Below are 22,924 nucleotides of genomic sequence, written 5' to 3'. Positions count from 1 at the left end.
ATTATTATTGTTGTTGTTGTTATTAGTAGTATAATTATTAATTTAAAAAAACAAATTGTTCAGCAATGTGATCACGTTCGATCGGTCTCTCGACTTTGTAACAAGACCATTCAACAACCATAATAGGATTACTGCGCGGAGTACTCCGTTCCGTTTGACAGGTAAATAAAAAACCAGAATTCAGTCCGCGGGTAGCGTAGCGACGTTTGTATCACGTGACTTCTAGGGCAACGCACCTGCTCTGTATGTGTGTAATGGGAACTTTCTCTCAATCGAGACGAGCTCTGTAGATAAAGTTAAAACCGAGGACACGTTCTTATGGTGGTTGAAGATTTGTTAATGTCTCAGTGTAAGTAGTGATAAACGATCGTTGTGTGGAAGTTGGGAGACGTTGAGTGTTTGTTGAAAGCGATTGGAATCTTGTTTTGTTGTGAGAACAACTCCCTAGTTCCTAGTGTTAAAGGGATAATATTAATATGTAAATCCGGTAACCTCGCAGAATAAATCAAATGTCAATTTTCTTGGTAGGACTTTCTTTTGGCACTGTCACATATAAAGAACATTATAAATACTTATAATAAATAGAGTTAGGGTTAGTGACGGTGCCAAAGGAAAGTCCTTCCATTTTGTTTTTATGTAAAGATTAGATTTACAGTTTTTAGTATTTTAAAGAAAATATTATATTCAGGGAGAGGGGATGGGTAACCTTATATGCTTGATTAAAAGGCTATATGTAGTGGGAATCATGTGCCCTCCCCCCCCCCCATAAACCCCCCACACCCTCACCCCCAGCACAATCAAGCACATTTATATCCTACTTAAGTTTCAAAATGATAGAAGAATTATTTATGTAGCTCCCTTCTCCATGATATCCCTTTGCAGGGGCAGATCTAGGGGGCAGGGGCCCGGGCCTCCCCTAAATTTATAATTTTATTTGTTTATTTTTTTTACAATCCCCCAAAGTTCCCTTGGCATTCTGCCTCAAGTCATTGGGGCCCAGCTAAATGGATTCTCTGGATCCGCCACTGCTTTGTCAATATTAATTTTATTTATGATTATACCTCTGTACTAATCCCCCTGCATTCCATTTTGGGAGAGTATTGAGTAAACAAGAACAATGTGTAACGAGTCTTCTTTATCTTCTCTGCCAAAAGAATTAATTATATATTATATATATATATATATATATATATATATATATATATATATATATATATATATATATATATATATATATCCTATAACTTACCCATGATATCCATGTCATAAACCTATGTGATAATTTTAGTGTATTAACCCAGTTAATAATGGTATGTAAATTTACACGGTCTCTAGGTAATATGTCACTGTGGATGGGTCATTTGCTTTCAAACCAATAAGACCTGTATGCCTGAGCGTAACGTTTTCAAAGATTTAGTTGAAATGTGTGACGTCAAACTAATTTGTGCTAATCGTGATGACATCATATTACCCACTTTAGTACTGTGATTTACTAAAAATAATTTAAAATGTTATTTTAAAAGTGTTATAGGATAAATAGAATTCGCTACTCGTGTTTTTTAATATGTAAAATATCAACCTCATCTAGTTAATCAGCAGAACCTCGACAAATACCAATTAACATAGACTCGGTTGATATTTTCCATATTAAAAAATACTTGTGACGAATGATATATATATATATATATATATATATATATATATATATATATATATATATATATATATATATATATATATATACACACACACACACACACACACACACACATATATATATACCGGTATATATATATAGCAGGGGAACTGGCATAGGAAGTGGAGAGGCAAGGGGGCATGTGCCCCCCTTCTTTATCCAGTAGCAGCATCGATGATTTATATATTTATATTTATATATATGTGTGTGCCCCCTCCCTTCCTATGCCACTGTGATGTCTATACTAACGAGCAAAGTTTATAGGGGAATCAAGTCATGCTCCCCTGGAAACTATTGAAGTTTTTTTTGCTTGAGCAAGGCATAGGCTTACAAGATGGGAAGGGAGGAAATTACCCCCCCCCCCCCCCCCCCCCAATGCCCCCCACCCCCCCAGGGCTGGAGAAAATCCTAAAATTTAAAGATATTCGGGCAAAATGAGCTTGCCTGAAACATTTTCACCATGTAATTCCATCATTTTACCCACAATATTAGTTGTATTCTGTGTAAAAATGTATAGTGATTCATTCATTCAACCCTATGTTGCCATTTGACATGATGCTAATATGAGTAAATTTTGTTATTCAGATTCGAAAGTTTTCGTTTAATTTGGGCAAAATTCAGTCTGTCCTTATCCTCCACCCCCTACCAAACCAAATGGGATCCCTTACATCTATGATGGTTTTAACCCCTGAAACCTATTCCCTGCACAGGCACCTGTTTAAATATATTTCAGTGTTAAAAAGACAGCTTGGTTATAAACTATACAACATCTTAGGTGTCTGAAGATGCCAGAATAAAAACAAAAAAATATGTTAAAAAGATGCTAGCAACCAGATGGGCTATTAATACATTAATTTGACTTCTAATGTGGTGGAGAGGGGGTGGGATGTATTATTTTTAGTTGGGGGGGCAGTACATCTTGCTGCTCTCGACCCCCACTGCTACTACTGGCACCTACGAACTTAATATGTACTTATTAAATGAAAAATGTATCATACATTTACCGACTTTGACTCATACAGATTCATTCATTACATTTTTGAACAGCAAACTATAATAACATTATGGATGGGAAAAATACAGAATTCTTTAAAATTAAATCGTCTATTATAATTTTATTTTCCAGATTCATCCTGACACCTGACACACCTAGTAACGCAAACAGCTCCAGGTGACTTCTCGTCACCATGGCAACATCATTACCTCGGATCACCCCAAGGGGGACCCCTGTTCCCGGGGCGCCAAGGTCTTTTTCTGCCAACTCCATGTATGTGAGCTACCCCCCACCCCACCTCACCAGTACCATGGACTTTTTACATATGCCTCCAAGGATTAACCCTTTAGCTCCTCCGCCCCCACGAAAGCGAATCAACGCGAGCTGGGAGACAATAGAACAACATTTACATAATGACAGACGGAGGATATTTATGCAGGCGCGAGAGCATGAGCGGTACCATTCGGCCTGGGCAAAGGGATTTTATGGCCCACCGGCTGAACGAGAGGCCTATAGGTGAGTCAGTGGTTGTGAATGAGAATGACTATAGTCCGTCCCATCCTCATACAAAAATGACTTTTGTAAATAATTTCTGTTTTGTTTGATTTAAGAAGAAAAGTAAAAGCGGTTTGGAATTAACAAAAAAATACTACACTGACATCTCTCTTATTAACTTAACCACTAAACATTTAATTCATGTCTTGCTCAGACAGCTCAGCACATCATCTTTGAACCTTGATTAATTATAAGTATGGAAATAAATTGAATGGTATGTCTACCTGCATATGCACCTGAGCCTTGCAAGGGGCGGGATGCAGCCCAGGGGTAAAGTGTTTGCTTGATGTGCGGTCGGTCTAGGATCGATCCCTGTCATTGGGCATATTAGGCTATTTCTCACTTCAACCAGTGCACCACAACAAAGACCGTGGTATGTGCTATCCTGTCTATGGGATGGTGCACATAAAAGATCCCTTGCTACTACTGGGGAAAATGTAGCAGGTTTCTTCTTAGACTATATGTCAGAATCACCAAATGTTTGACATCCAATAGCCAATGATTAATAAATCAATGTGCTCTAGTGGTGTCATTAAACAAAACAAACAAACAAACTGAGCCTGGCAAATACTCGTTTTGAGTTGTAACCATTTACCCCCTAAACCCAGATCCTAGTCTAAATAACATTTAGTTATTTGTCCGCCTTCTTTGTACTTATCCAATGCCACACTTATCAAGGATCTTTCTGCACTCCGGTCCAGTCGACTATCATATACACATTATGCTGAATATTGCATACAATAATGAATTCCATCAATTAACAGCAATGGAAGATGTCATCTCTGTCACATAACATAGAAGTGGCTATATACTTGGTGGCCATGTATATACAAATAGTCTCAGCTATTGAGGGCTGGCTATCTACAAGGTGGTCATATTTTGTGGGAAAAGCCCAGTTTACGGCCACCCCACCCTGTCTAAACATCCCCATGCTAATCACAGGTTACATCTAGTAAGTACAAATATATTTTTAAGAGCATATAAATGTGTACACTAATGTATGTCAAATATGATCATAATTATTACAACGTGCTTTCCAGGCTTGTCAATACAGGTTTTTAGTATTGCTATTGTATGTTTCCATAATGCCTTTACTTTACAACCAGTTTCAAATATTTGAACAGGCTACCCAGCTCTGCTTGGTAAATATTGGACTATATATCTTATTAAGGTGTGAGATATAAAGAGTTTTATTGATTATATGTAGCATACATTTATTTACCAAGAATTGCACGCAAGCCCACTATAAGCATGTTTTTGAAATGCATATAAACCGTAATGTTTTGCCTTTACCATAGTCTGACACCCAACAGCCGATGTATTTTTCGTGCTGGGGTGTCGTTAAACATTCATTCATTCATGCATATAAACCCAGCATGGTTTCAGAATAAACAGGAAAGGAAGGAGTGTTTTACAGTCTCAGCACATTTTGTAATCAGTGGCTGATAAGTACATTCACACAATTGGTCTATGAAAGAAGAAACCTTACAGGATCACACTTTCCATGGTCTTGTATATACCAGTCATAGTTCTAGCAAAAACGTTTTTTATGTTTTAAAAAAGTCAGACCATTAACCGTTTTGTCTTATTAAGTAATTATTTTGTTGTTGTTGCTATAGTGACAGTATAGTTCTTGCTTACAACTGGAAACTAGTACATGTAGTTATAGTCAGGGTTTTTTATATATCTGATTCTTTAACTATCAGTTACTTATGTTATTTTTAACATTTAAATATATTTGTGAAATTTTCACTAGCTGTAGCCCAGGTTCAAATTTAATCAGTATACACTTTATTTTTTGTTGTTGATTTTTTAGTGATAGAAAAGGTGGTTTAGATTTTTCGAGAATTCAACAAAGTATGTGAATTGAACAAAACCTAACACACACACATGCATGCACACTGATTTGCATCTAGTTTTAATAAATCAAATATGCCTTTTGGTGTTTTGTAAGTTTCATTTCAACTTATTTTGTGCTTATATCCAATTAAGGTCCTGGGCACACACCTCAGCTATCTAGGCTGTCCGTTCAGGACAGTGGGATAGTTGTTAGTTGGTTAATGAGAGAGAAGAGGGTGTACTTGCCCATTGAGCCCTTAAGAACTCGTTCTGGCTTGGAGCCGGCACTGGGCTGTGAACCCTCTACCTACCATCCTGTAGGCCAGTTGCAATCACATAATAAAAGTCACTGCTTTAGTTCATGTCTATAAATATATAATGGCTATAGATGACTGGTTTAAATGTGCAATTTAACAGCATTCCTTACACTCAGCTGAATCCATTGGTGTAAATGTTACAGTCGATTGGACACATGAATGTGTCAGGCATTGCCCGATTTGAGAATTATTGCTTATGATAGTCCTGACAGATAATAGTTTGGCTCTTGGAAGTTACTTGAATGGTTTTATCAAAAATGACTTTTGTAAATAATTTCTGTTTTGTTTGATGTAAGAAGAAAAGTAAAAGCGGTTTGGAATTAACAAAAAAATACTCTTATTAACTTAACCACTAAACATTTAATTCATGTTTTGCTCAGACATCTCAGATAGCTGAGATATATGCTCAACACATCATCTTTGAACCTTGATTAACTATAAGTATGGAACACATTTCATTTATTTTTTATTGTTGATTTTTTTCTGATAGAAAAGGTGGGTTTTGATTTTTCTAGAATTCAACAAAGTATGTGAATTGAACAAAAACTAACACACACACATGCATGCACACACGCACAGACATACACACTGATTTGCATCTAGTTTTAATAAATCAGATATGCCATTTGGTGTTTTGTAAGTTTCATTTCAACTTATTTCGTGCTTGTATCCAAGGTTCAAGCACACTGTCCTGGGCATACACCTCAGATATCTGGGCTGTCTGTCCAGGACAGTGTGTTAGTTGGTTAATGAGAGAGAAGAGGGTGTAGTTGCCCATTGAGCCCTTAAGAACTCGTTCTGGTTTGGAGCCGGTACCAGGCTGCGAACCCTGTACCTACCATCCTGTAGTCCAGTTGCAAGTTTCAAGTTGATTTTTGTGTCTGAATCACATAATAAAAGTCACTGCTTTAGTTCATGTCTATAAATATATAATGGCTATAGATGACTGGTTTAAATGTGCAATTTAACAGCATTCCTTACACTCAGCTGAATCCATTGGTGTAAATGTTACAGTCGATTGGACACATGAATGTGTCAGGCTTTGCCCGATTTGAGAATTATTGCTTATGATAGTCCTGTCGGACAATATAGTTTGGCTCTTGGAAATTACTTGAATGGTTTTATCTCGTATAATTTAACCATTTTATGTTATTCCGATCATTGTTAGGAGTATGCTTTTTTGTTTCCTCAATGATTACTTGACTGAAAGGATGTGTATCAATAGTAGAGCCTTCACAATCATTGGTGTCCAAAATTCCATAAAAGATATACATGCCCATTGGTGTCTAAAAGGCTAAAGTAATAATATGTGCCATGATCTGTCTTTGAAAAATACATTTGAAGGACCCCTTACAGGGATTTATCGAGGCATTCTGTGGGTCCGAAGACGGGCCACTTCCCACTGCTGTCTAAAAGGCTATAATATGTGCCATGATCTATCTTTGAAAAATACATTTGAAGGACCCCTTACAGGGATTTATCGAGGCATTCTGTGGGTCCGAAGACGGGCCACTTCCCACTGCTGTCTAAAAGGCTAAAGTAATAATATGTGCCATGATCTGTCTTTGAAAAATACATTTGAAGGACCCCTTACAGGGATTTATCGAGGCATTCTGTGGGTCCGAAGACGGGCCACTTCCCACTGCTGTCTAAAAGGCTAAAGTAATAATATGTGCCATGATCTATCTTTGAAAAATACATTTGAAGGACCCCTTACAGGGATTTATCGAGGCATTCTGTGGGTCCGAAGACGGGCCACTTCCCACTGCTGTCTAAAAGGCTAAAGTAATAATATGTGCCATGATTTATCTTTGAAAAATACATTTGAAGGACCCCTTACAGGGATTTATCGAGGCATTCTGTGGGTCCGAAGACGGGCCACTTCCCACTGCTGTCTAAAAGGCTAAAGTAATAATATGTGCCATGATCTATCTTTGAAAAATACATTTGAAGGACCCCTTACAGGGATTTATCGAGGCATTCTGTGGGTCCGAAGACGGGCCACTTCAGGGATTTATCGAGGCATTCTGTGGGTCGAAGCATGGGCCACTTCCCACTGCTGTCTAAAAGGCTAAAGTAAAAGGCTTTAAAGTAATAATATGTGCCATGATCTATCTTTGAAAAATACATTTGAAGGACCCCTTACAGGGATTTATCGAGGCATTCTGTGGGTCCAAAGACGGGCCACTTCCCACTGCTGTCTAAAAGGCTAAAGTAATAATATGTGCCATGATCTGTCTTTGAAAAATACATTTGAAGGACCCCTTACAGGGATTTATCGAGGCATTCTGTGGGTCCGAAGACGGGCCACTTCCCACTGCTGTCTAAAAGGCTAAAGTAATAATATGTGCCATGATCTGTCTTTGAAAAATACATTTGAAGGACCCCTTACAGGGATTTATCGAGGCATTCTGTGGGTCCGAAGACGGGCCACTTCCCACTGCTGTCTAAAAGGCTAAAGTAATAATATGTGCCATGATCTATCTTTGAAAAATACATTTGAAGGACACCTTACAGGGATTTATCGAGGCATTCTGTGGGTCCGAAGACGGGCCACTTCCCACTGCTGTCTAAAAGGCTAAAGTAATAATATGTGCCATGATCTGTCTTTGAAAAATACATTTGAAGGACCCCTTACAGGGATTTATCGAGGCATTCTGTGGGTCCGAAGACGGGCCACTTCCCACTGCTGTCTAAAAGGCTAAAGTAATAATATGTGCCATGATCTGTCTTTGAAAAATACATTTGAAGGACCCCTTACAGGGATTTATCGAGGCATTCTGTGGGTCCGAAGACGGGCCACTTCCCACTGCTGTCTAAAAGGCTAAAGTAATAATATGTGCCATGATCTATCTTTGAAAAATACATTTGAAGGACACCTTACAGGGATTTATCGAGGCATTCTGTGGGTCCGAAGACGGGCCACTTCCCACTGCTGTCTAAAAGGCTAAAGTAATAATATGTGCCATGATCTATCTTTGAAAAATACATTTGAAGGACCCCTTACAGGGATTTATTGAGGTGTTCTGTGGGTCCAAACATGGGCTGCTTCTCAAGAGAAAGTGGCAGTGAATATTCCCAATTTGTGTACTAAAAATTCCCAAAATATATATTTAATGATGTCTGTTCTAATAAATTACTTTAGCAGTGGTGTACAGCATTATTCAGTGGCCTGAAGCCATGTCCCAAGTATCCTTTACTCAGCTAATTTTCCAATTCCCATCAGACATGGAACAATCCTGGATAAATCCCAGCCTTACTGCTAACTAGAAGTTAACAGCAAGTTTCTTTAGAGCAACATATCACAACTGACTACACCATGCATGTGCAAGGTGTCATTAACCCTTTGAATCCTGTAAAGCACATTAAACAAGTCATCTTAAAAGAATCATTAGATATAATGTGAAGACATGTAATAGCAAATGAATGATGAAAGGTGATAAACTGCCTAAATTCTGAAATAAAATGTTTTTAACATTCATTCCTTTTATACTCATAAGTAATACAATAGATATTTCATACATACACACACATGGACAAAGACACATGTACACACGCACACACACACACATGTACACACATGTACACACACACACACACACATACACACACATACGTACACATGCAAACACACATACACACACAAATATACAAATACACATACACACACATACACACATGCACACAGACACATACACATACACGCACACACATAGACACGTGCATACACACATACATACACATACACATGCACACAGACACACAAACACACACACACACACACACATATACACACACACATACACACACAGACCTCAGCTGTCTGAGTTGTTTGTTCAGGGCAGTGGTTAATGGCAGGCATATTGTTTGTTGAATTTTATTAGTAAAAATATTGGAGATGATACTGAAACCCACAATTCACCAACCTTAAAGCATGATGGCTTAACTGCTTTGCCATCAGTACTACATGGCTCAAATTTAATGGCGGCCATGTTGCAAATTGTTGTGATGCCCTAGTCCTATATATGCCCCATTTCCCTGAAAATCAAAGAGTCTCATGGTAAAACTAACTGTGCCTTATTTTGCGTGTTACTAACTGGTCATATTTGAAAGTTGTTTTATTATGAAAACATGAACCATTCATAATTTGAATAGGTTATGTTGTGCTATATTAAAAAACAACAAAACAACGTTTGTTTTGTTTAACGACACCACTAAAGCACATTGATTTATTAATCATCGGCTATCAGATGTCGAAAATTTTGTAATTTTGACATATAGTCTTAGAGAGGAAACCTGTTACATTTTTCCATTAGTAGCAAGGGATCTTTTATATGTACTACCCCACAGACAGGATAGCACATACCACGGCCTTTGATATACCAGTGGTGATGCACTGGCTGGAACGAGAAATAGCCCAATAGGTCCACCGATGGGGATGAACCTCAGACTGACCACACATCGAGCAGGCACTTTACCACTGGGCTACATCCCACCCCTTTGTACTATATTAAGACTCTTATTGAAGTTTGCCTTGTTACCTTCTGGTTGGAAAAAGAAAGAAATGTTTTATTTAACGACGCACTCAACACACTTTATTTACAGTTATATGGTGTCAGACATATGGTTAAGGACCACACAGATTTTGAGAGGAAACCCACTGTCGCCACTACATGGGCTACTCTTTCCGATTAGCAGCAAGGGATCTTTTATTTGCACTTCCCACAGGCAGGATAGCACAACCCATGGCCTTTGTTCAACCAGTTATGGATCACTGGTCGGTGCAAGTGGTTTACACCTACCCATTGAGCCTTGCGGAGCGCTCACTCAAGGTTCCTTCTGGTTGGAATGTCATCCCAAAATTTCCATCAATATAAGTCAAATGACCTTGCCCTCTAATTCACGAAATTCAAGGCCTGATACTGCATTTATATTTTATCTTGAATTTTTGTGTTTATATCAAGTTACGGCTCAAGCATACTGTCATTGGCATAGTTGTTAGTGGTTATTGTGAGAGAGAAGTCAGTTTAATGGGTAGTACACCTACTCGCTTGGGTAGACGTCATAACTGGGATGCGAACTCAGTACCTTCCAGCCACATTTCATTTCATTTCAACTTATTTTCATGCTTATATCCAATTAAGGTTCAAGCATGCTGTCCTGGGCACACACCTCAGCTATCTGGGATGTCTGTCCTGGACAGTGGGTTAGTTATTAGTTAGTGGTTAGTGAGAGAGAAGAGGGTGTAGTGGCCTTACACCTACCCATTGATCCCTTAATAACTCGCTCTAGGCTGAGAACCTTGTACCTACCAGCCTGTAGTCCGATGGCTTAACCACTGCACCAACAAGGCCAGCCATCAACACCAGTTCCCTATTGTTAATAAACTGCTGAGATTGACGAAATCAATAAAACACCTGCTGCTGACTGTAAATAAAACCCTTTGTTTGACTATTGATTACCTATTAACCAGTCTTATTTATTTTATTGGATTACGAAGCAAACAATACATTCCCAGTCAGAAGAAAAAAAACAGGAAAATAAGGTTCCACTTCTTGCAGTTATTCTTTAGTTAGGGACAGGATGTGACTCCGTGGTGGAGCACTTGTTTGAGGTGTGACAGGTCATAGGATCAATCCCGCATGCTGTTTTAGTGGTTTTATCACTGGCTCTCAATAACTCAACTGAGACTATTTCAAGGAAAGAGGCAGAACATAGCCCAGTGGTAAAATACTCACCTGATGTGTGGTCAGTCTGGGATCGATCTCTGTCGGTGGGCCCATTGGACTATTTCTTGTTCCAACCAGTGCACCATGGTGTGTGCTATCTTGTCTGTGGGATGATGCATATATAAAAGATCTCTTGCTACTAATGGGAAAATGTAGTGAGTTTCATGACTATGTCTTTTAGCTTCCCTTAAGCTTTGATTCCATTAACGCGGTAAGCATATGCGGCATGCATGATGCGTTATGCAGATACGGTATGCGTATGCGATTTATAAGATTCCATATAAACATTTCCCCATGCGTTTTCAGTCTCTTTTGTTGAAGATTTTCTTGCCAAGAACATGGTTAATCAGTCAAAATTGCAGCATTCTCTGTTGGAAATGGAGCAACATAATTTAAATTTATGCAATTAAAAAAGCGTAATAATAGCAAAAGAAAACACTGCTGGTGGGTACATGACATAATCAGGAACCGGATTCAACAATGAGTGTATCATAATCTGGTCATGGAGTTAAAATTTGATGTGAAGTTCCAGCATTACTTCATATTTGTGATTACCTCGTCCGATTTTGTAATCAGTTGCCGCACGAATCGCTACGTGGAGCCATTCAGTTTCCCTCATTCACAGCTGGACATATTGAATCACTCTCATGCATCTACATGCATTTCCATTTTTTCCCCGCATAACGCATCACACATGCCGCATCCGCTTACTGTGTTAATGGAATCTTAGCTTTAGCATGTGAATTAAAATGTTTAATATATAATACGACAAATTACAAAAGGATGTTTTAAATAGCTCCCCATAATCTAAGTTACGGGAGCAGTTAATTACTCCCCTGAATTGTTTTCACAGTAAGATGAATATATCAGCTATGTTTATCCAGCAAGTGTTTCACAGCTGGTTTATCTAATATCAAATGCTTTGGTATGTGCTGTCCTGTCTCTGGGAAAAGAATGTAAAAAAATACCTTGCTGCTAATTTATAGATGTAGCCTATGTGGTGGGGTGGGTTTTTTTTAATGGTTTAATTTTAAAAAATAGAAAATGTGATTTGATTCCATTAATTTTTTTTATCTTTAATGTTGGCCCAATCAATGTTGCATATGAGCATGTCAGATCACTTTCCCTGTCCTTAGACTATAGCCATAGTGTTTAACACACTTAAACCATTATACTGTTAGTTAGAATTCAATAAATTACTAACATCTATATTCCACAACTTGTTACAACAAGCTGCTAAGTGAAGAATATAATAATTTGTTCCAAGCACTGGGCTTACTAATGGCATTATTAATAATAAAATCAATAATAACCAGCTTCGTACAAGAGAATCATTCAAGTGATTGTTTGGGGAAACTTCTATTTCCGAGCAAATTAATGGCTTATCGGCCCTATCATGTTTTTATGACTTTGACTGCCTACCGTCTGCTACCTGGCTACAAGAAAACTTGGGTTCTTAAGCTCAAAGCAAGACCTGTTGTTTAGATAGCATTATTTCTGCCCCTGCGCAACAACACAAAAGAAAGAAAAGAATGTACACAGATAACATGAATATTGTATGTTTGACAGATCAGATTAAAATTGAAGTGTCAGCGTGGAGAATAAGTGGTCAAAGTTTCTGTTGTGGTCTATCGTGTTCTTATTCACATAATCCTAAAGTATTCAAATGTCGTGACGGCATTATCCACTTGACATGACATAACAAATGTGCCATTTGTTGGTAATGATAAGTTCCATTGTGGTGTTAGAAGAATATGCCAGTAAATGTAAATGACCAGTTTTAAAAAAGGAAAAGGGGTTTTAATGGGTGCATCGGACGGTTGGTTGTTGGGTCTATGGGCAGGTGGATGGATGGATGGATGGATGGATGAATGGATGGATGGATGGATGATGGGATGGATGGATGGATGGATGGATGGATGGATGGATGGATGGGTGGATGGATGTTGGGTGGATGCATGGAGGGATGTATTTGTTGTTTTTTAAATGACACCACTAGAGCACATTGATTAGGATGAATGTATGGATGAGATGAGATCAGAATTGAATAAACAACAATACAATAAGCATGAATGAGTGAGTGAATGAATAAAAAAATTAACATTTTCAAAATTGTAGGCTATCAGGTGTCAGACATTGGTACATGTAAATGATGAACAAATGATATTAATATACTGCATTGACATGACATGATAAATCTGTGATACATATAACAATAACTTTTGGCAATATAGAATACAAATGTAAATGATATTAAAACTAAAATAAATTGTGGATGTATGGGTTGGTGACTGGGTGTGCTTTGGTGGGTTGTGTTTTTGGGGAACTTGGATGAGTTGGTGGGTGATTTTTGGAGTGTGTGGGTGGATGATGGATGGATGAATGGATGGATGTAGGATACATGAAAGTAGATGAACAAATGAATGAAAAAACTAGTTCAACATCTCAGAACTATTATAAAATTGGACAGTGTTAAATAATGATCAATTATGAAAACCAGTGTATAATATAAACTAGTGGAATTTTTTTTATAATTTAGTCAAAAAACATAAAATTTGTTGGTGATTATTTCCTGTTGCTGTAGTAAGCCTATGTCCTTGATATATGTTATGATTCATAACATTTTTTTTTTTTAGAAAACACTTCCGAGAAGTCTTGAAGGAACAGATGTCCTATCAGGATTACCAGAAGAAACAAGACCTGAAGAATAAAATCCACGAGAGCGAGGTGGCGGTAGAATACGACAAAATTTGTCTACAAGAGGACACGGAGAAATTCATCAAGCGATACACCTATCTTAAAAACTTTAGGGATGGGAACAAAGTTGTGAGTTCAGTTTTACTACTGTCAGTGATCTATACCTGCAACAGTTCAACTGGGCGGGACGGGATGTAGCCCAGTGGCAAAGTGTTTACTTGATGTGTGGTCGGTCTAGGATCGATCCCTGTCAGTGTCCCCATTGGGCTTTTCTCATTCCTGCTAGTGCTTTTCAACTGGTGTAACAAAGGCTGTGGTATGTACTATCCTGTCTATAGGATGGTGCATATAAAAGATCCCTTGCTGCTAATCGAAAAGAGTAACCCATGAAGTGGTGACAGCAGGTTTTCTCTCTCAATATCTGTGTAGTCCTTAACCATATGTTTGATGCCATATAAACGTAAATTTTAAAAAATGTGTGGAGTGCGTCATTAAATAAAACATTTTCTTCCTTCCTTCAGCTCAACTGTTTCCATTTTAATTTATGTCCATGCTTGTATCCAGTTAAAATTCTATTCAGGGACAAGGATTCATGGTTAGGGGCTAGTGAAAGAGAAGTTGGTGAAGTTGACATTGCATGTGGTTAAGCCATTGTAAGATATTTTCAACTAATAGAGCTTGTTTGGTGACTAAAATTACATATCAACAGTTTATAGTTTAAACTTTTACTACATGGATAAAATTTAATGGCGGCCATTACATGTGGCAAATCATTGTGATGCCCTAGTCATATGCCCCATTTCCCTGAAAATTAAAGAGTTTATAAAAAAGGGTTTTTTGTTTAACAACACCACTAGAGCACACTGATTAATTAATCATCCTCTATTTTTGGTAATTCTGACACATAGTCATCAGAGAAAACCTGCCACATTTTTCCAAATGCAGTAAGGGATCTTTTATATGCACTTTCCCACAGACAGGAAAGCACATACCACGGCTTTTGACCAGTTGTGGTGGGGTTGTGTGACAAGAACAGTGGTTTGTGGTGAGTCATTTGTGAAAGAAAGATTGATGGCCATTAAAACTCACTCTGAGTATGAACTGGTACTCAAATTTGACTGCAGCACCTACTAGCCTTAAAGTTAAAGTCTGTTTTGTTTAATGACACTACTAGAGCACACTGATTAATAAATTAATTAATTCTGACATGTAGTCTTCAGAGGAAACCTACATTTTTCTGTTAGCAACAAACAATATTTTATAAGCACTTTCCCATAGACAGGACAGTACATACCTTTGATATACCTGTCATTGTGCACTCTATGAGTTGAACTAACATCCCAATCAGAGAATGGGTTCGATCTTTCAACCCAAGCACCTCAGGTGAACACTCTACTAACTACCAAAGTGTACAGCGGTTTAGTTTACATTGTGCACTCTATGAGATGAACTAACATCTCAATCTTAGAATGGGTTCGATCTTTCAACCCAAGCACCTCAGGTGAACACTCTACTAACTACCAAAGTGTACAGCGGTTTAGTTTACATTGTGCACTCTATGAGATGAACTAACATCCCAATCTTAGAATGGGTTCGATCTTTCAACCCAAGCACCTCAGGTGAACACTCTACTAACTACCAAAGTGTACAGCGGTTTAGTTTACATTGTGCACTCTATGAGATGAACTAACATCCCAATCTTAGAATGGGTTCGATCTTTCAACCCAAGCACCTCAGGTGAACACTCTACTAACTACCAAAGTGTACAGCGGTTTAGTTTACATTGTGCACTCTATGAGATGAACTAACATCTCAATCTTAGAATGGGTTCGATCTTTCAACCCAAGCACCTCAGGTGAACACTCTACTAACTACCAAAGTGTACAGCGGTTTAGTTTACATTGTGCACTCTATGAGATGAACTAACATCCCAATCAGAGAATGGGTTCGATCTTTCAACCCAAGCACCTCAGGTGAACACTATACTAACTACCAAAGTGTACAGCGGTTTAGTTTACATTATAGACGGGAACGGGACATAGCCCAGTGGTGAAGTGCTCACCTGGTGCGCTGTCAGTCTAGGATCGATCCCCATCGGTGAACCCATTGGGCTATTTCTTGTTCCAGTGTGTACACAATGACTGGTATATCAAGGCCATGGTATGTGCTATTCTGTCTGTGGGATGGTGCATATAAAAGATCCCTTGCTACTAATGGAAAAATGTACCGGGTTTCTTCTCTAAGACTATGTTAAAATTGTTTGACATCCAATAGCCGATGATTAATAAATCAATGTGCTCTAATGTTGTCAAACAAAACATACTTTTTTTATACATGTATTATAGACTTGTATCAGTTATAAATAGAATATTTGGTTTTAGATCTGTTACTGAATACAGGGGCGGTACAGTCTCGCTCGATGCACAGTCGGTCTAGGATTGATCCCCATCGGTGGGCCCATTGGGCTATTTCTTGTTCCAGCCAGTGCACCACGACTGGTATATCAAAGGCCGTGGTATATACTATCCTGTCTGTGGGATGGTGCATATAAAAGATCCCTTGCTGCTATTTGAAAAGAGTAGCCCATGAAGTGGCGACAGCAGGTTTCCTCTCTCAATATCTGTGTAGTCTTTAACCATATGTCTCATGCCATATAACCGTAAATAAAATGTGTTGAGTGCATCGTTAAATAAAACATTTCTTTCTTTTTGTTTCTGAATACCACCATTTTGTGATTTTATATGTGAATTGTTTTGGACCTGTTTTGATTTCACCTGTTACTCCCTAGCAACCTCACAGCACCTTGTTAGTTTTTCTGAACATGGTTCCATAAGATCCACTATACCTTTCTGATGACTCTGAACTTTAACTACATCATTGCTAAATTTAATACACTAGTTAGTGAATATGAACAGAGATTTATATTCCTTTGTATTTTCCACTTTCAGATAATGGAGAACCAATGGAGAGAAAACAGAGTACTACGCCAGCATGAAAACAAGGTTGATAGAGAAATGATGAAGTATAACCCTATTAACTGGAGCTGCACACTCAAGTAACGAGACTCATATTACCACAGTTACTGCACATACTGACACTGGCCACCACTGTACCAAACAGTTAACATATGTCTGGAGGCTCAAATGTTTTGTTTTTTTGTTGACTGTGATATCATAGAGAACAGTTGTGATAAGGTGTGGTTGTGGAATCATGGCAACCAACCAGTTGTGATATATGTACTGCAGTAAGAATTGCCTTGCATATTTGTTTTTTCTAAATTAGTTAGTCAACCAAAACTAACAATTTACATTAACTGAGTATTTGCATCAAAAAGTCTTCAGAGGCTGAGTAATTCATTTTATATAGTACCGGGTACCCGGTAGTTGTTAAGCTTGCAGGTCATTGTTGGTAGGTGATGGGTTTGCATTCAGGGGCCTTGTGTGATCTGGCCCTGGAGGGGTTCAAATCTGAAACTAGTGGACCATTTGGTCTACATTTTTTCCTGGACATCTATGTGAATAGCCTAATATTGCTCTATTAAAAAAAAAATTGTTTTAGCATTAGCTGGGTGTTTGTCTGAAATCCCCAAGGTTACACCCCTGGGGCCCTATTTTCGAAGCCATCTTAGCGCTACGAAATCGTAAAACCGTCGTAGGTTGTGATGTCACTACAGCACACGCCATAGTGACGTCATAGCTTACGATGATTTCACGATTTCGTAGGCTAAGATAGCTTCGAAAATAGGGCCCCTGGCATCTCGGTACCAGTTCTAACCCAATGGCTTAGTGCAGAGGTATAAAACTACTAGACTAACAAACTTATAACTTCACTAATTGTTAATGACCGACCATTAACAATACAGTGTGCGATTTTGGTTTAAAAATTTTAAGTGTCGATCATAAGGTCTGAATTCAAATCTTTAGATCCTGCCACCAACCCAGTGAGCCCTGCCATGCGTCTCCAGTAGATCAGAAGATACACTAGTTAAATGTTTTGCATGAAATTATGGAAAAGATCGCTATTCAAGACTCTGGTTTCTCAGGATTTTGAGATATATGTTGACTGTGTCATTTCGAAGAATCAATGTAATTTGTACAAATAATATTTACGAGCCATGCGGGCTCGTATTCTAGCCAAGCTAGAGAGTCCTATATGATTTTTGCGAGCCTCGGGCTTCTGGACTCTCCTCAAAATTGCACACTGCTGTATTGTACTTCAGTTTTGGTGAATATGTTTAGTCATGGACAGACAACCCAGACAACTGTGGTATGTCACCAGGACAGGATGGAGGAATATTAATCTGGATATAAGATGGGGAAAACAAGAAGACAGAAAATGGATTGTATTAAATAAGTCTTGATAAACTAGGCATTGGTACTTTTTATCAAGACCTGTTCAAAATAATGAAAAAGTATTTGAGGACTGCTATTTGAAAACAGACATGTTATGAAGTTTTGTATTGTGACTTCATGCTCCAGCTTGAAAATATTGGTTCAATTACAGTAAAACCTCACAATCCATTTTGTAGGGTGGGGAGCAATCTAAGCTTTGTACATTTTAATTTAGAAGCAAAAAGCTTATGTTTTGTATGTATAGTAAATTACTCTTGAAAACGAGATATTCAGGATGTGTCAGAAATATTATTTAAAAACTAGGATGAAAAGGAAAATCTGTTTGTGAAACTGATTATCAGAAAGCAGATTCTGCATTTTGAGCAGCATATGTTACCTGCTCCTTGTGAATTTTGAGTCATATAGTTTATGGACAAGAATATTGGGATTACATTAGACCACTGTGTGGTTTTTGGAATGAATTCTGAAAATCTACAACTTGAATAGTGGCCTGTGTGTGGTATTTGAGTGAACTGAAAGACTTGTTTTTGTTTTTGTGATCTTAGAAAGTTATGTTTTAATCATGTTTTTGTTGTTTATATCTAATTCCATAGTTACCAGGGTAATATGTACTTTAATAATAGCAACTGCTCAATGGATATGTCTCATAGCAAATGTTAGACTCATCACTGTCAGTGCAAAAGGTTTACAAATAAAATGTTTACGATACCAGTACATTATAGTATTGCCATAGTCACAGTATGTACCCGGTACATGTATTGTGGACACTGAAGCCCAAAACAAAACCCCACACATTCAAAACCCAACAACAAAAAACATTGATCTCAAAACATAGTCGACTTACATGAACATTTTTTAAAACTACTTATCAGGAATTTCCTAAACTTGTTAACCATTTTGTTGTTGCATATTAAAGTAATTTGCAAATTTTAGTTGAATAATCAGAATCAATTATTTATGTCTTCATAGAGCAGATATGTATTATGAATAATAATAATAATATTGTTGAATACTGCCTGAATGCTATGTGATACATGTACGTTATTCCTAGGCATCACTGGTATCTCTGTCTGGCAAGGGGACATAACTCAGTGTTGAATTTAGAGTAGGAAACATGTCAAGAATCACAGCAGTGTTGTTGTATATGAATAATGAAAACAATTAAACTCATCATTTTCTGTAAAAATCACACCCTCCTGTACTCTTCTAACCAAATTTTTTGTTTGTTCTATTTTTCAGTTAAAATTAACTAAAATTATTTATCACTAGTGAAATGGTGTGACCGTTTACATATCATGCATTGTTCTTAATGGACATTTTTAGGGAACAATTTTCTATATTTTTCACTGTTGATTGTTATAAATAAAAATTAACTTACAGTGAATATATTAATCATTGTTAATTTTTATGTTTTTTAAATCTCTTTAGTGTGATATTGTCTCCCACTTAAGATGTCACCCATCTCTACTTTCATTCATAAAGCATGTACATTTGCCTCATTAGTTAACTTTAGATTATTGTTATTTATGAGTTTGTTTTAATGCTTTAATTGTAGACTAACATAAAATTCTGTGTTCTTTGGCCAGTACGTAACTCATGTTCACATTTCCATCATATACCAGTACACCAATTTTTTTTTTTTTTTTTTTTTTTTTTTTTGAGTTAGCAGTGGTAGTATACTCATGTTATTACAACTCAATGATAGAACAATACAGTTTTCATAAAAGCACAATCTGTGCACATCAAACACGACAGGCCTTGACCTTAACATTTTTCAGTGGTAGCCCACCAGTCTACCAGGTTATAAAATATAAATATAAAAATTGGTAGCCCCATAATTTTAATAATTTTTGGTAAAAAAAAAAGAGTAAAAGGCAAAATCATTTATTTTTATTTAAACATGTTTCAGGTGGGTTTTTTAGGGGTTTAAGAATCTTGTTGATTGTGGAGTACCTGGATGTAAAATCTAGTAGCCCGGAGGACTACTGGGTTTAGACATCTGATAGCCCGAGCAACAAATTGGTAGCCAAAACACCCCGGGCTACTGCTAAGCCTTAGCCTAAGGTTGAGCCCTGCACGATGTTTACACTGTGTTTCATGTGATATATGTCTCAGATATATATATAATGTTAAAGCAAAACCACGGTTTCTCAAAATGATGGAACAGTAAATGGATACAGTGAAATCCTTTACTTTCATGGACTTACAGTTTCGGGGTTTTGCTAAAAAGCACATTTCATGTATACATGTACCTATAATTGTGGATGGACATGTAATTTCATAAATTCAAATTATATGCATACATTTACAGTAAAACCTGTCTAAACCAGGCCCTGAACTAACCGGAATCCTGTCAAACCCAGCCAACTTTCTAAATTCTATAACATGACCCTCTAAACACCAGACCCTAAATGAACCGGAATCCTGTCAAACCCAGCCAACTTTCTAAATTCTATAACATGACCCTCTAAACACCAGATCCTGCCTACATCAGATAAATATTAGGTCCCTGGGCTTCAAAGAACTTAAGTTTTTACTTAAGTTTAAACTTAATGGGATTTTTTATGACTTAAGTTCCTCGATAAAAAGGGCAGGAGTGTTCTGGTTTAGACAGGTTTCACGGTATTATATTTTCATTGTGTTTTTATTTTCGTTGACTGCATTAGTCCACAAATAACATGGAAATTGGACCACTTTGAACAAAAGTGATTTCACAGTATATAGCATTTTGGAAATGAACTCGCTATATTTTCTTTATGAAATTAGATACCAATTATCAAACATTCAACAATTAAAATTCTATATGGATAACATGACTAAAAATATAAACTGCTCAATTAATGCTCACTATATTTTGAAAACTAAATGTCTAAACACACTTATTCATATTTTTTAATTAATGACTGTGTACACTGCTTTAAATTTTCAGCCTATCTTAAAGACTCATCTTGTAGTCATTATTTGATGTATTACCTGGGTTGTTGGTGCTGTTATGCAGGTAATTCTTGGTCTAAGAAAGGTAGTCTTTTTCCATGTGTAATCAATTGAAGAATAGTCATTTTTATGTCAGTATAAATGTGTTTCTTTATATTGGGCTTTATATATTTTTACCATTATAGTGAAAGGAATTTTTAAAACTGCAGTAAACCATAAATTTATGACTATGTGTTAAATGTCAGCATAAACATACCAGTGTTTTATGTCTCATGGGACTGCATGGCTTGTCTCTTATGAGTACAATATATATTCAGGGCTGGGAATTCTCCTCAGATCATCTGTTTTCCTCTCATGGAACATTGCGTTTCTTCGCATTTTAATCGTCTTTTCCTCCAAGATGTGTCAGATGGCACAGATTTTAACCTAGGATTTCAAGAATTTCCGGGACCCCCTAAATTTCATCTTTTTTACAGTTCATCATTTCCCACCCCTGATATCATAACTAAAATATTTATTCACAGTGCTAAAACTATGATTTAAACAATATTTATTAATTGATGAACTGGCTTGAAAAACAAGTAATAGGATTTGATCAATTTCTCTCCATGAGATGACATTACATACAATGCTATTTTCACAAACAATAACCATAATAGATGTCCTGTTGACCACATTTTTTTTTTACTAGTGCAGATATTTTGACATTCCAGGTAGAGATCAATGGAGGGGTGGGGGGTGGGGGGACGAGGTGTACGCATACACACAAATTTCAATGTTTATCAGATGAATACAGTTCATTTATTGGTTTGTAGTGTGAATGTGTAATTGGTCAGCTTGGTATTTGTGTGGAAGATTACCATACATATTGGTATACTTCTAAATACTGTAGGCGGCCTTGTTACATGTTGCATCCCCATTCCCTAAATACTGGAGGTGCTCTTTTTAAAACATTGCACATCCATCTCTTGAAAAATCCCACATTCACCCTTACATTCATACTGGAAATTAACATAAAAATGCTGTAGCTCAAAATGCATTTTAATAAATGTACCGGTATGTGAACAGAAAAGGAAGATACCATGGTATTAGTGTTAGTGATTTTATGTAACTGTGTTGTTGAAATAAAACCATGCTTTAAATTGCCTTGAATGTCTCAACCGAACAGTATTCATATAGGTAGTGTTTAGGTCTACCTAATTGTTCAACTGTCTCCTGGAACTATGTTTTATGATTTTATGTTTTTAATATGTGTGATAATAAAGCCATTTTTTTTCTTAATAACATTTACTGTTCTTTTTGGAATGTCACCCAACAAATCTGAAACAAAACTGAAGGTGGTTCATTGTTCATCAAAATGAAAGAAGGGATCCATTTTTTTGTGATTGACAGGCCAGTCAGAAATGTTTTCATTTTCAATAGAGGCTCTTTCAGTTTTATTTTTAAAAATATGAGTTGAAAATCCAGAATTAAATTACTTTTGGCCAAAAGAAGAAAGTACCACCAAATTAACTCCCTTGATTAATGATGTACTTCATACAATTTTTGCCCAACTGCAGCTGTGTAGTGACTAAATCAAGAATGACATCATGTATGAATAAAGTTTGGAATGTTTAGCACAGGTATTTCGTAAGACACTTTGCATCACTGACCTGAAATTAAAACTAGGAATACCATGTGTTACTCTTTATTGGAAATACAAAGTTCACGTAGGTCTATACCGTAAAATAAATATACTGTATTGCTCATACCGATAGGTTAACTGTTAAAAAGGTGTGTTGACCACAAGGTTCAAACTTAGTCACCCTTTA

At 37.0% G+C, this 22,924-nt stretch overlaps 1 protein-coding gene across 1 annotated transcript; it reads left to right on the top strand.

Annotated features, from left to right (window-relative positions):
• Nucleotides 1-215: 215 nt before the first annotated feature.
• On the top strand, nt 216-22,394 carry LOC121367870. Its single transcript, XM_041492305.1, has 4 exons — nt 216-349; nt 2,823-3,206; nt 13,767-13,956; nt 16,776-22,394. Exons 2-4 carry the CDS (start codon nt 2,884-2,886, stop codon nt 16,884-16,886), a joined length of 624 nt encoding a protein of 207 aa, XP_041348239.1. The 5' UTR covers nt 216-349; nt 2,823-2,883; the 3' UTR covers nt 16,887-22,394.
• Nucleotides 22,395-22,924: the final 530 nt, after the last annotated feature.

The sequence above is a fragment of the Gigantopelta aegis genome, chromosome 3 (assembly GCF_016097555.1).
Source record: "Gigantopelta aegis isolate Gae_Host chromosome 3, Gae_host_genome, whole genome shotgun sequence".
Lineage (NCBI taxonomy): Eukaryota > Metazoa > Mollusca > Gastropoda > Neomphalida > Peltospiridae > Gigantopelta > Gigantopelta aegis.
The sequence above is the reverse complement of the archived record's forward strand: the minus strand, read 5'-3'. Positions and strand labels throughout refer to the sequence as shown.